At 39.1% G+C, this 14,593-nt stretch overlaps 2 protein-coding genes across 2 annotated transcripts; both read left to right on the forward strand.

The window, feature by feature from the left end:
- Nucleotides 1–538: 538 nt before the first annotated feature.
- Nucleotides 539–9,594, forward strand: ice2 (interactor of little elongator complex ELL subunit 2). The gene is made up of 15 exons (XM_074678588.1): nucleotides 539–659; nucleotides 2,066–2,167; nucleotides 2,293–2,635; nucleotides 2,721–2,840; nucleotides 2,917–3,051; nucleotides 3,256–3,372; nucleotides 3,694–3,853; nucleotides 4,717–4,898; nucleotides 4,996–5,806; nucleotides 6,113–6,282; nucleotides 6,382–6,511; nucleotides 7,665–7,749; nucleotides 7,980–8,030; nucleotides 8,555–8,798; nucleotides 9,293–9,594. Exons 1-15 carry the CDS (start codon nucleotides 646–648, stop codon nucleotides 9,440–9,442), a joined length of 2,814 nt encoding a protein of 937 aa, XP_074534689.1. The 5' UTR covers nucleotides 539–645; the 3' UTR covers nucleotides 9,443–9,594.
- Nucleotides 9,595–9,840: 246 nt separating this feature from the next.
- On the forward strand, nucleotides 9,841–13,827 carry LOC141796438 (annexin A2-A-like). The gene is made up of 13 exons (XM_074677555.1): nucleotides 9,841–9,995; nucleotides 10,595–10,652; nucleotides 10,765–10,855; nucleotides 11,383–11,477; nucleotides 11,589–11,702; nucleotides 11,841–11,931; nucleotides 12,061–12,140; nucleotides 12,224–12,283; nucleotides 12,405–12,498; nucleotides 12,593–12,688; nucleotides 12,852–12,910; nucleotides 13,164–13,286; nucleotides 13,370–13,827. Exons 2-13 carry the CDS (start codon nucleotides 10,605–10,607, stop codon nucleotides 13,427–13,429), a joined length of 1,011 nt encoding a protein of 336 aa, XP_074533656.1. The 5' UTR covers nucleotides 9,841–9,995; nucleotides 10,595–10,604; the 3' UTR covers nucleotides 13,430–13,827.
- Nucleotides 13,828–14,593: the final 766 nt, after the last annotated feature.

Raw genomic sequence — 14,593 nt, forward strand, 5'->3', positions numbered from 1 at the left:
ATACACAACTAAAGCAAGCTACAGTCAGCATCTCTTCAGTATCCTGAAAGAAAGAAAGAAAGAAAGAAAGAAAGAAAGAAAGAAAGAAAGAAAGAAAGAAAGAAAGAAAGAAAGAATGAATGAATTGAGCTTTTGGTGATTAGATACAGTACATAGTGGCACTTGTTCAGTATTATTCAAAAGGTGCTCACCAGATCAAATGTCCGTGATAAGCCACAAGATCAACCACTGAGCTCGAGTAAGTACTTGCATCACTGACAGAGAAAACTTGTATCATCTTGCATGCAATCCAAAAAAAAAAAGATAACTTCGGCCTATTTATCTAACCTTCCGCTAGAGCTTGATTCACGTATTGATCAAAGATTATTATTTCATCCCAGGACCAGACAGAAAACAGCGCTGTTTATTCTTTCTTTGTTTCAAAAATCTATTTTCGTAAGCACAGTGAATAGGGAGGTCTCGTGTAGTTAGCGCTGATGTCCAGAAGAGGGCAACAACGGGCACCAAGGCTCAAACGTCGACATATATTTGCCTGTCGAAGAACATATAGGGGCGCACGTTCGTCAACGTTAGCCCGCTAAAGCCAACTGATATATTTAAAAGTACAATGTTGTGATTTATTTTGACGTCAAAGACGTGACAGTGATGGAACTGGTGTGGTAAGTAACAGTTTCACTGCAAAAATTTAAATAATGTCATAGTGAGAGACTCTGCGGCGTTTCTGGAAACTCAATTTCAATACCTAACGGCTAAGTTTGTGCTAGCTTCGCGGCTACTCGGTATTATGCTAGTTGGTGCACTCCGACTGTAACATACGGGATATATTATTTGACTGACAGCTAACATGGTAACGTATCCTAACGAAACGGTTCTGTATGATGAACCCGAAACCAAGGTTTCATTTGGGGGTTCTGCAGTCGTTCTAAGATTGTTGTCTTATCGTCATCATCTATTATTATTGATAACAATAGAGTGGTCTTTACGCTAGGCGACAAGGGAAAGCGTAGTTATTGAAAGCCTGTACACACACACACACACACACACACACACACACACACACACACACACACACACACACACACACACACTGTATATATATATATAGACGCTCATTTCCAATTTAAACCCATTCTCATTTTGCTCTTAAAAACTATCCTATTTGTACACGGACTGGATTCTTTTAAGTGCACGAACATAGCTGTTGTGTATCGTAAGCCTGTTTTGTGATCTAGATAGAGACTAGATAAAAAATGCTTAATTACGTCAATTATTACAGAAATATATAACAAAATCAAGAAGCTGTTTTTACTCTCTGTGCAGCGTGATGAAAATACTTCAGGAGCTGGTTAGAAAAGGACTTAACGAAAACCTGGCATTGCTGAAATAACGGTACTAGTAGCAACTCAAATTTGTCAAAATACTTCACAATTAGGCGAATTATAACATTACAGCTATATTGTGCTACAGATATTCGTTATTTGAGTTAAATTAGGGAGAAATCACAGTGCATTTCTTTGACCTAGACAGAGGAATTCTAATATTGCTTTCTAGAACTTGCATGGAACGGAAACATACAGCTAATAAATCACATAATTTATAACCTGTAACTAAGACACTGAACATTTTACACTAACAATATGGACCACTTTTTGCACCAATGTTTCCCATACCCCCAGCTTATGTGTCTGAAGGTTTATCCAGTGTAAGAGAAAGATTCATCAGTAAATGATGTCTCTGATGGGCTTTTTATGATTTCTTAATGTTTCTTTAATCAAAAAGGGAAAAAAAAAATTAGAACAGAGCCATAAGACGAGTGACCCCTGTTGTGTCATTTGATATAACCCAACATACTTGTATTTCTTAGCCCTAGTCAATTCTTTATTATGGTAGGAAAAGAGTTCTAATCAAATAATTCAACAATGTCAAGGTTAACATTTTTTGGTCAGATTTAGATTTTTGTAGTTAGTAGTACACTAATTATAACAATTTATAACTTGGGAAAAAGAAAGCAGCACCTGTCATCCATACAGGCTTTCTAATGTCATATTTCTCATTTCAATGTCAGGGAGGACCCTCCAGTCCCTGAGGCTCCTTTCTTTACCAGAGATCTCTATGACAAATATTCACTCGCACCGAACATCAGAGAATTGTGGGCCTTTCTACAAAGGTATGTACATAAAGGAGTACATCCAAAAATGCAATGGTTCTGGTGTTTTTTGACCCAATTACTGAATTTATCATGGCATGATATTTTAACCTTAACTGTTATTTTGCTGTTCTTCTTCCCCTCAGTCCTGCAGAAAATGTCAACATTAAATATGAGGTTGATGTTAGTGCTGAAAAACCTTTCAGCTCTTTCTCCAAAGAAGAAGCTGTAGACAATGGCTCCGTCAGGATGAAGGAGTCAGGTAGCAGTGATGGGGAGGATATGTGTGTAGACGATGTTGCAGGATCCACAGAAAAATTTAAGGACATGAACAAGTCAAGCGTGACACTCAAACAGGCTGAGAGTGAGGCCGATGCTGCTTTCCCCGATCCCAGGCTGCCCTACCGCTGTTTGTCCAGTCTGTCCAGCATTCAGCAGAGAACCTATCTCAACTGTATGATGAATGTTAAGGGAATGGTTGCTTCTCAGGTGACAGCTTTCTCTCTTTACTTGTATTTTCAATGTGAAACTTTTTGTTACTTGCTTACACAGATGATGTGTTCTGATATTACAGAGCTTACAGGCACGAGTGAATTCTGAAGTGATGGAATTTACAAGGTACCTGCAGGATGTGGCCAGGATATGTGCTGATGACTACCTCTTCATATCAGAGGGAGCCATGCAGTATTCAGAGGTACCAATAATACAAGACTCAAACCTCTTATCACCTACATGTTAAAATTATTAAAACACAAGGTCTCTTTTCACAGGATTTCTTCAAGGGCTGTTTGGAGTGCATTAAGACGTATCCTCAGATCTACCAGATCCATGAGATGACGAGTTTAACTGGAGGAGCATTTAACCCAGGGATCACTCTGACCTTTGAAAAACAGCTGCTAACCATGGTGAGGTACTTCTGGAGTGCTACAATCATGGTGTACAAATCCAAATCTCAGATGTGTAGGATTAACACAGCTTAATTTGTTCACAAAGACCACTGTCCAGTTTTTCATTCAACCTTTAAACTTTAAGTGGAGTGTTGCAGAATCAGCCAGTGCGGTGTTGATTCCCTCCCCTTATTCACATCTTCGTATCCTTTATTTCTCCAGGGCAATGTGGATATTACCGACCACAAGATAGTGTCTGCTGATGCACAGCTTGCATGGGATTATCAGAGTGTTTCATCAGAGAATCCTCCAGCTAAAAAAGCTAAGGACATGCACGCTGTAAGCAATTGTCTCGCTTTTTTAATTACTCTGATAAAATAAGTCACAAAGATTTTTTACTGCTAGAATGGGATTCATGACCGCAGGTCTATTGTAACTCTATTTCAGCTCTTGCAGTTTTCACAAAAGACACCAGAGGGTGTTCACGTCTTGCTCAGCAAAACCAGTGCTAATTAAGTTTCTGAAACACAGCCGGTCACACTCACAGTACTATCAAAGTCCAGTCTAACCTCTTAAGTTCTGTGCTTACCTAGCCTGCTTGTGTAACTGGTTTAGTAGATATTCCATCAGTGCAACCAAGTTCTGTTCTGTTCTCAACAGACAATTAGCAGTGATAGAAATGCCAAGGCCCTGAGTGATCACTACGAGCCTCACGTGTGTCTCACTCGAGATGCTCTTGTTAGGCTGCTGGACAACCATGGTCCTGACTTTGGAGAGCAGTGGGAACTGCCTGTCTCGGTGGAATGTCACAAAAGGAAAGGTACAAACTGACTCAGCCACCCAGAGTTTCGCATTTGATGTTTGCATATTAGGCTCAGCATTTAGGACCCTGTTTAAATCTTGCAGAGCAACAGCCACGTAGAATGAAGGACCACCTACTTAAGTGTTTTTTTTCTAATTCCTCTATTGCTTGTAAAAATATTTTCTTTTACTTCTCTTTTTTCATCTTCAACATGTGGAGATGTGCTCTATTTATAGGTGTTCATAAAACACAGGTTATATCATTTTTTCAGACTTGATCCGCTTGGGTCACACCTTGATTAAACAGTTATTGATAACAGCGCTGTGAAGATGCAAATTATTCGTCAACAAGATGAGAATCAGTCTGTTACATCTCTGATTCATAAAGGGTTACAGTCTGCCCTGTAAAAACATAAACTAATAATATGACTAATTAATAATTTTAAATATATATATCATAAATTTAAATAAAGTAATTTCCATTTTTGAAAAATTAAAATGGAGTATGACATGGGTCAAAGCAGTGTGAATAAAGACCAAAGTAATTGATTTACTCCATTCTCTAATGCATTCTCTAATTTCATTGATTCATTTTAACTATTATATCCTGTGTTTTTATTCAATTGCACAGGGAACTTGAGTGTTCAGACAGGCAATTTTGTATTAAATGTATTATTATTGTTGTTGAAAATGCACCGTTATATGTAATAAACGCTATGTGGTTGTGTCACATGGTGGTGTGTATGAAGCAGAAAAAGATACAAAAAAATATACAATTTATTCAATGCAGTCAATGTTCTGTTCATTCAGTGTAATGACATCAAATGGCCCCATGGTGGCACTTTTTCACTCAGTCCTGGTTTCATTCTGTCTCTTTTACAGGCAGTGTTCAGAAGAAGACTGTGTACATCGATTCTCCACTTCTGAAGACTGAAATGTTGGTGCGAGAAAGGAGTCATTTGTTTCATGAGGAGAGTTTGAAACTTTCCATCAAAAAGACTGGAAGCAAAAATGTTTTTCATTTAATGACAGAGCTTCCTGTCAATAAGCAGCAACTCTCACCGGTATGTTAACACAGATATAGTCCTCCACTTAGAATCCTGCTCCTTGTTTTTGTGTTGTCAAAATTGTGATTCTTTGTGTTTTGTTGTTGTTGAACAGGAGAATTCAAAAAGGGATTTGGTGTCTTTTGAAAATTGTCTTGATTTTGACATGGATCTCACCGACCTGGAAACATTTGGGGAGACACCTGTTAAAACCTCCAGGACACAAAAGATACAGACTGACCAAGATACGCGTGTTAAAAGCAAAAAAGCTTCGAGTTTGTCATCCACAAGTGAGATGAAAAGGTCAGCTGAGCTTCTTTTGAACACAGGCAGCAGCACACAAGGAGAGACAGACACCTCTTTGGCAGATATGGATGATCCCACAACACATGACACAACTCCGCCAGTTGCGAGGGAAATCCCTGAGCCAGAAACTGAAACTATAAGAGATGACTCTGCTCAAGACAGTCATGAAGACCCAGTTTTTGCTGAGGACTCAGATGATGAGAAGCTGGTCATTGATGACTCTCCGTCTACAGCTGTATCATCTTCTATACTGACTAGATCTAAAACTGCGGCTCCCACTGTCTCCAAGGCTGCACCTGTGAACTCAGAGTCCCCCTCCCCTCAAAACAGAAAAAGGTTGAGGCGAAAAACCAAAAATGCAGAGGAATCCAGTGACCAGCTGAGTGAGATTCTGCGCATGCAATCAGCTATGTTCAACAAAACTAATGACAAAGTCAAACACTCCACCACTGCCCAGGAGACAGACTCACCCACTAGGTGTATGGGACCCCCAGTTTCCTCCCATCCAACATCTCTGGTCAAGCCCTGTGTGACCTCGTATTTAGAGAGAAACAAGAACCAGGATGGAGAGACGTGCACTGCTCCGAAGGACTCTTCATCAGTGGTCAACGCTACAAAAAGTTAGTGTCAAATTGATTTTCATACTGGGCTCTGTTTATCAAGAGTAATGGATTAGATCCTTGTTATTAGATTTGATCAAACCCTGAAAAGTAAGACTGCATCACAAAGTCTGATATCAAGAAACAAATAGATATGTTTCTGTAAAAACAGGAACGCTGGATTACCTGATCCAGAGAATTGTACTCTAAATCCAGATCATTCTTATTTGTCTGAAATCTTTTGAAGGACTGGGCCCAGGATATCCAAGGTTTTTGTCATGTGGAAAAAGTGACTTGACATCTGGTACCTTATCCCACTTCTCACAGAAATCCTGTCAGAGGACCTTCAGGCTAGTGTGGAGGATGAGAAAGACTATGAGCCTCCAGAGAAAGGCAATCTGCTTTACAAGCTCTACAGTCTGCAGGATTTGTTGCTCATGGTACGCAGTTCTGTCCCACTGAGCCATTCTAGGAGTGTGGGTGGCAGCCAAAACAAGGTAACAGTCTGTAGAGTACTAATGTAAATGTCACATTTTAACTTCACATACATACAGTCAGCTACCCTGTTTCTTATCTTTTTGCTCTCCTTTTTACAGTTCATACCAGTCCATGTCCTGCCCAAGCTGGAGTACCAGTTGTGTTATGGTGTCGAGTGTCTAACCAGCAGTGAAGCTTGTCAGATATGGACTGAGACGGCGCTCCACTCCAGCACTGTCTCTTACATAGGTAAACTGTTAAACGGTTTCTATTCTCTCTACAGCCAAGAAATGGATGATCTCAGACTGGGTGTAATGAGTAGTGTACGCTTTCCCTGTAGTCTTTCAATTTTTCATTGTAATTGCACAGAAAAGAGCTCACAGTCATTTATGTGGATAAGGAAAAAAGCCTCTCCCTCCTGCCCACATGGCAAATCATCCCTCAAACCAACAGAATAGTCTCTGGATGACTCACCAGCCCGCTATGACTGTGTACTGGTTGAGTTTACTTTGTTGCCATGACAGCAACCACGCTTGATTATAGAGGAAGCTGTGTGCAGAGCTCAGCTAAATGTTGGTTTGAGCATTTGTTAAACTCACTTAATGCAGGTCGTCAACTTGCAGGAGCTTCATAACTGCCGTTCAAGATCCACTCCTATGATAGCTTTTTTCTCTTTTGAGTCTATCTGTTTAAGTAGTGTAGGTGTTGGCTTTGAACACACTTGATCCTCTACCCTGAAGTTCCTGAATTGAACCTTTCACTTGATGTTGACACTCACAGGGCAGGATCACCAAAGATACTTTCAGCAAGAGTTTGTTTCTGTTTCTATAATCAGGAATAGCTTTGGATAAAATGGTTTATAACCCTGTGTTAGATTTTCAAGCTCCTGGATGTTTTTAGAGGGAAATGTTTTGCTTCATACAGGAAAAGGTTTTCTGTTAAGATAAGGAAAGAGGTTTTTTTTGTTACCAACTACATGGAAAAGAAATGTCAAGAAAGAAAACATTCAGACATGTTAAATATGTAGTATTATGCAACAAGAGCAGCTGATTAGAGTTCCTTCTTTACTTCAGCACGTGGTTATCATGTGGTATCCCTTACTGTGTAACCCCGGCCATGGTAGTGTGCTCTCAAACAGTCGATAAGTGAAGGAAGGCATTGTTAAAATAAGCAAGATTTTGATTCACGAGTGGGAGGCAGCAAAGGAGACAGGACCAACAAGCATGTCTTACCTCCCACTCAAGCTTGTAACAATGCTGGCAAACCATCACAGACTAATTACTTTATAAGCACCATGAATGGCATTGATGATGAAGCAGCGCTCTTGATGTGCACGCTCATTAGCTCTTGTTCTTTCCTCTATGTCTCTCTCCCTCACCCTCCTTTGTCTTTGTCTTCATAGCTCACATCAATGCGTTCACATCAAAAGTAGCTCTGCTGAGGAAGCTGCCTGACGCCTGGAAACAGAACATCTCGTGTGGGTTCAAGTGAGTGTCATCCATCCAGATCTGTGCAGATGATGAGGATTAATGTTATTGCTTCTCTCTGGTTAAGTTACCTGAGAGGCTTTCATGTGTAATTCAATTAGTTTATAAAGCAATCAAACATTTTCATCCTTTGTCATCTCAGAAACTCTAGTTTTGTCACCGGGTGTTGAATTTTTATCCCTGAAAAGTACACAAGCTTTGACGTGGTGATTTATCTTTTGAACCCACAGGCCTTCAAAGTCACTCAACATACTGCACCACCTCCTGAAAAAGCTAACTGGGTAAGTTGTTGAGGACAATCCAGGTCTTTGTGTAGAGTACAGAGCTCCCCCCTCAATGCTTTAGACAAAGTGTCTTTTAAGACTAGAATAAATTGTTAAGAATATTTATCATGTAGTTCCAATTCTTTAGTTTTACTCCTTAATTTTTAATGTATTTGTCGTCATGCATACTAATGTAGCTTGACTGAGGATAGTCTCTAGAATGGAAAGTCTTCTGAGGCCAGATGAGTTGTCTTTGCACATCTGTCTCCACACCCAGCTCAACATGATGAAATCAATGTACAGTCAGGTCTGACAGGCAGTCTCTGGCTGAGAGTATGACGTTAGTCTGTCTCCATATTTGTGTTGGTGAATTACACAATCAGTTGCTCAATCACTGTGTCACCTTTGAGTTTCTTAGGGCTCTTTTCAGTTACATTCCTGTTGTGAATTTAGAAAAGAAAATGTTCTCAGAATGCATTAATATGTTTCAGTTGAGGGGTTTGACTGTAGCACACCCTCAATGACTTTTCCTGACTTTGTAGGTTAAAGGAAGGGCAGTACCTGCTGGCACACGAGGCAGGTAAACCCTTTGTAACTGTATTAAAAGCAGCTTCTGGGAAAGTGAGTCAGGGGACTTACAACCTGCAGCAGATCCACAATGATGTCCCGCAACCTCCAGCATCAGGCCTCGTGCCCTGGATACCTGTCGATCCAGCTGTGGTCCTTCCTTTCCACAAGAAGCATGGCCGAGTTCCCTGCACCTTCCCTTTAACACCCATTTTAAAGGTTTGTGCTTCATTTACACAGCCAGAGGTGTTTTGTTCATAGATGGTACTGTGAAAAAATGAGAGCAATGGAGGTCATGGCAGGCATTGAGGTGAAAGGTAAGAAAGTGTTAATTAGTTTATGTTAAACGAAAGTCATACCCTTCATCAGACACGCAGCAAGAATCCAAGAGTGCCACTGTCATATCAGACAGGCTTGAACCAGCAAACTGCTGCATAGTTAACCTACACAAGTCCAAAACTAACAACTGGAACAAAAGAGAGAAGTGGAAAGTCAGCAGCAGCTCAGCAGGGTTTAATGCTGTACACACTAAGAGATTCATTGGATGCCTGTCTGAAATTCCTCAAAGCAAAGACATCAGCAGATAAAACTCTTGGGCACTTTTCTCTCAACACACTGACTTTTCTACTTCTTATGTTGTGCGCAGGGTTTAATGTGTCATGCTACTTGTATCTAGCCTAAGTAAATTCTTTTGCCTTTCTTCCTCATTCCAGCCAACGAAAGCTCCATTATTTCAATCATACAGCCATGGAGCTGGACAAGCCAACAACAACTCGACTACAGAAGGTAAAAAGAAGAAGAAAAAGAAACGAGCAGCAAGACGTAACAATTATATCAAAAACCTCATTCAGAAGTCTGTTTAAATCCTATGTGAGAGTATTTGCATATGGTATTCAAATTGTTTTGTACTGTTTGTTGAGTAAGAGGAGCTGTACTAGAAACAAAGGCAGGTAGGATATCTTGTTCATTGTAAAAAAACATTACTTTGAAACAAATGCTAAAGCACTTTAAAATATATATATATTTGTGTATAAAGTACTATTTTTATTTCTTTTTTCTGTTTATTTTGTTGGTAATGTTTTGCACAAACAATAAAATTCTTTTGAGTCCTTATGTGTGAGTGTGATCACTGGAATGCACACATTACATGTTTACTGTCTGTGCTGTGTGAAGTTATCATAGGACATCATCTTTAAAATCCCCAGAAGGAGCAGAGCTGTGAGTGTGAGGTTAACAAAGCTAGAGGGCTGTGCTTCCTGTAGCTTCTTAGCTGGGTAGGGTGGAGTCATGTGGGCTTAAAAAGGGGAGGTGAAAAAGGAAGTGTCCTGTGCCAGAAAAGTTGAACTTATTACACACCCTTTCCACTTATACATCGCTGAGACAAATCTCTGCAGCATCTCAACTTTTACCACCAAGGTAAGTCTGCTTTCATTATATGTGCGTAGTGGGTTACTGAGCTCAACTTTAGAGTGCTCGAAGGTTTGAGCAATTTTCAGCTCATGAGTCATGACAGGATTCCACGTAGTTTCCATGGAGTTGGAGAAAAGGTTTATTGTCTCAAGCTTCTTTTTTGAGTGAGAATGAACTCTGCTCTCCAGTCTGAGCTCTCCAACTGGTTTTCTTGTGTTTATTTTAAAATACTCAGTTATCATACCAGACGAAAGCACAGCAGCACTTTTCTTACAGGGTGTGTCTCACTGGGCTTGTGTTAAGGATGTGTGACAGGCTGAACAAGGATTTGAAAGAGTGACTTGTCACTATCATACCAATGTGACATAAACTGAATAGGAATATAACAAAGCAGTAAAATGAAATAAAAAGTCTCAGTTATCTCTATCACTCAGTTTTTCTAAAACCAATCAATGAATGAACTTTTCCACACCCATATGAGACACTTCCACTGTAGCTCCACTGAAAAGATCTTAAGACAAACCTCTTGTATTGTTCAATCAGTGACAGGATTCCACTAATTTCATTACAACAGTTTGATGACATTTTCTTTCATCTTTTAACAGAATAAACAAAATGGCTTTCATATCAGAATGTCTGGGACAGCTGACTCTGGATGTTGGGGTAAGACTTCATATCTTGTTTAATAAAATTTCACTTTTAATATAATAACCAAAGTAGTGTACAATATTTATCTGAGATTGATATTAATGTTATCTTTTCTTTAAATCCTCAGAGTGAACCAAAGTTCCCCACAGTGGTCCCTGTTACAGACTTTGACCCAGACAAGGATGCTGCCAGAATAGAGACTGCTATCAAAACCAAAGGCAAGATACAGTGCAGTACAAGCAGCTCACAAAAAAAAATAAAAACTGTGCCTGGTTTTGTATTTTTTCCCTTCAGATGAGTTTCTGGTATTTTTGAGTCAGCTTCCTGGCTTAAAATATTTTGGCCATACTGGGAACACCTCCAAGTCTGCGCCTTGGTGCTGGCAGAGCTTTGGTCTGTTTTGGCCAACAGACTGAGAGCGATTGGCAAAAACCTGACCGCAAACTCTTTGTTTTCAGATTAATAAAACCAAAACTCACAAACACTGAAGTCTTTGAGTGCAGAGTTAGAGTAACAGTCCCTAAAACTTTTCCTCTAAACTGTATTTTTAACTTACTAAACAGTTAGTTGAACTGATTCATATAATTACTTCAGGTTAAGGGTTGTAAGATTTAACACTAGTTTAACAGTTCACGACACACAGAGTCAAACAAATTAATTAGAGAGATGGTTGTATAAAGTATCTGGATTACATCCATTCTGTGTCATCTGATATCTGTGTTTCTGTTTTTCATTCCAACATTAGGTGTGGATGAACAGACCATCATTGATGTCCTCACAAAGCGGACCTACTCACAAAGGAGAGACATTGCTTTTGCTTATGAACGTAGGGCAAAGAAGGTAAATGTTGCCTCGAAATATTGTGCAGAAATCACTGCAGCTTTACTTATATTGTGACTAAAGAGTTACGTACACATTCAGTTCACTCATGTTTTGCTGGTGTAATTGTAGGACATGGTCACAGCCCTGAAGGGGGCGCTGTCTGGCTCTTTGGAAACAGTAGTTATTGGACTGCTGAAGAGCACAACACAGTTTGATGCCTCAGAGATCAGAGGATCTATCAAGGTAAAAAGAAACAGGGGGTATCTGATGCTTCATAAGTGGATTAATTAAAGAGTTACACTGCCCTCTTCAGGAGAATGATGGAATTGTGTGTGTGTCATATAAATGTGACTGTAAGTTATAGAGTTGTGTCTCTTTTAGGGTTTAGGAACAGATGAAGAAACCCTGATTGAAATCCTGTGCTCCCGCAGCAACAATGAGCTGGTGGAGATTAAGAAAGTCTACAAGGAGTGTAAGATTTGAACATTCCATTTGTTCATATAAAGACCTGGAAAAACATCTTGAGCCATAAATTCAACACCTGGTGGATGTCTCTATGAGAGAGCTAAATATCTAAATGGTGGCTAATGATTTCCCTCAGTGTTCAAGAAGGAACTGGACAAAGACGTGGCAGGAGACACTTCTGGGCACTTTGCTAAGCTGCTCTTGGCTTTGGTGCAGGTGAGATTTGCATACCTGACTCTGTATAACACTACTTGCATTACAATTGAAGGAAAACTGAGTGGAGATCTTTTTCTTTGTAGACAAAAAGAGACGAGCCATCATCTGTAGTAGACTATGAAAAAATTGATGAAGACGCCAGGGTGAGTTTTCCTGTTTTACTTAAATTTTAAATTGATAATCAAAACTGTTCAGATTTTCTTTTTATTTCTTTTTTTTTCCAGTGCCATTTTTAATTTCTTTCATTGTTTATGTTGTACTCAGGCACTGTATGATGCTGGGGTAAAGATTAAAGGAACTGATGTGGCCACCTGGATCTCCATCATGTCTCAGAGAAGTGTACCCCACCTGAAAAAAGGTAAGTTACTGTTTTGTTTTATTCTTTATTTTTCTCTGTCCTCTGTAAAATATGTTGTTTAATAATCGTTTAATTTTCTTATCTTTCTTGTTAGTGTTTGAGAGGTACAGGAGTTACAGCCCCTACGACATGCAGGAGAGCATCATAAAGGAGGTTAAAGGAGACTTACAAAGCTCCTTTCTTGCACTGGGTACATCATTCTTTAATCACTGATATTATCACACAATGACCCTTTATTTATCTGAAGTAAATGACTCACTTTTAAGCCTGACTGATTTTATGAATCACTTTAAATCAACAGACATCACAGATATTGAGTGTTTGCATTTTGTGTTGTGTCTCTTTCATTCTAGTTCAGTGCTTTGAAAACAAACCGCTGTATTTTGCCAACAGACTGCACAGCGCCATGAAGGTAGTCACAATGCTACTTTGTTCTTCTTCTTGAAATGTGGCAATTTCAGGGCCAGACTGTTTTTTTTTTCCTTTATCCTCTTTGAAACAGATGTAAGAAGTATGTCTGCTAATGAAAGTGCAGTTTTGCTTCAGGAGCAAAGAATCCAAAGTTAGCAAAAGTTATCTTACAACGATGTTGCATCAGCTGCTGTAGTTGAAGTTCAGAGCTCGTACAAACTTCAGTAAGTGCTGACTTGTGTTTGTCTGCTTAGGGTAAAGGAGCCAAAGAGAAGATATTGACCAGAATTATTGTGTCACGCTGCGAAGTGGACCTGAAGAAGATTGGGTCTGAATACAAGGCTAATTTTGGGCAGTCTCTGCAAAAGGCTATCATGGTGAGCAAAGGTTGCAGGATGAATATGGTCCATTGTTGATTTTCTGTTTTCTATGACCTCCTAACCTGCTCTTTTTTCCGCAGGAACACACTAAGGGCGACTATCAGAAGGTTCTGCTTGGCCTGTGTGGACCAGAGGAGTAAAAGTGAATATGAGTGTAAACAAAGCCTGTAGAGGAGAGGTGGGCTGAGAAATATTAGTTAAAAAACATTCCAGCTCTTTTGCACGCTAACATAACAGGGACCCAACATTCAAGGACATAAATGAACTGTCTGTACATGAAAACTCTGTGTTACTTTCTTAGCTATAGTAAAACAGTAATAAAGTTGCTCCACTGGAGTGTTTGTCACTTTTTATGCGTCCCAACTAGTTTTTAACTTTGTAGCTTCATGGCTAACCACTAGAGGGCACTACAGACATATTTATGATGACAGCAAACTGATCCAGATCATCTTCTGCAGCTCAAGGCCCTGCTGTATCTGAAACTTGCTTAAAAAGACGATCCAACATAGAAGATAAAATAAAACGTTTTTTTTTATTTCAAATCACGTTTCTGTTTTTTTTTTTTTTTTAATTTCAGCACTTTTCCAAACGATGATAATTTATAAAGATCAAAAATGTTTTCACAATGTTCATTTTTGTTGCTAAACAAATGTAAAAAAAAAAAAAAAAAAAAAAAAAAAAAAAGTGTTTATGTTAAAAGTACAAATCTTGGATAGAATTATTGATTTTATTTAAAACCTCACCTGCAATGTTTGCAGACTTGTAGCTTTATAATTTTGTGTGAACAAGTAGGGAATTCATTAAGCATTCAGATTTGTGTCATTCAAATAATCATGTGAAATCTTTCTCATTTTTTACTCTCAGCCTCTATCAAGATGATTTAATCATTAGTGTGTTTTTCTGTGTTTGTTTGGTGCTAATATTTTAATTAAAAATGTTAATTTTACCTCTGGCAAAGTCGATTTGCATACCACTAAACAAGTGTCTATACAGTGTGTTTCTGCTGTTTAGTTTGTGGTCTCTCAGGATGAAATAACCACCACAGTGTTGTCAAGGCATTTCTACTGAAGTATAAGGAAAAAAATGGCCCCAAAAGGCAAGATCAGTACTGCTGATCACAGCGATGAGGAAGAGGTTGTGAGGGGAAGTGCAAAGACTTAATAATCTGATGAAAAGAAAGCAGCACGCTGTGGCTCAAATACAAGAGAAGATCATCCATTATTGTGAGAGAAACGCCTGGTAATATAAAGCTTCTGTCTAATGTTTTCACTGGTTGAGTAGCTGAGGAGAGGAATGGCTTCAAC

Source organism: Halichoeres trimaculatus, unplaced genomic scaffold, assembly GCF_033239565.1.
Source record: "Halichoeres trimaculatus isolate MK-OKI-2021-1 unplaced genomic scaffold, fHalTri1.1 fHalTri1_scaffold_10, whole genome shotgun sequence".
NCBI classification, from domain to species: Eukaryota; Metazoa; Chordata; class Actinopteri; order Labriformes; family Labridae; genus Halichoeres; species Halichoeres trimaculatus.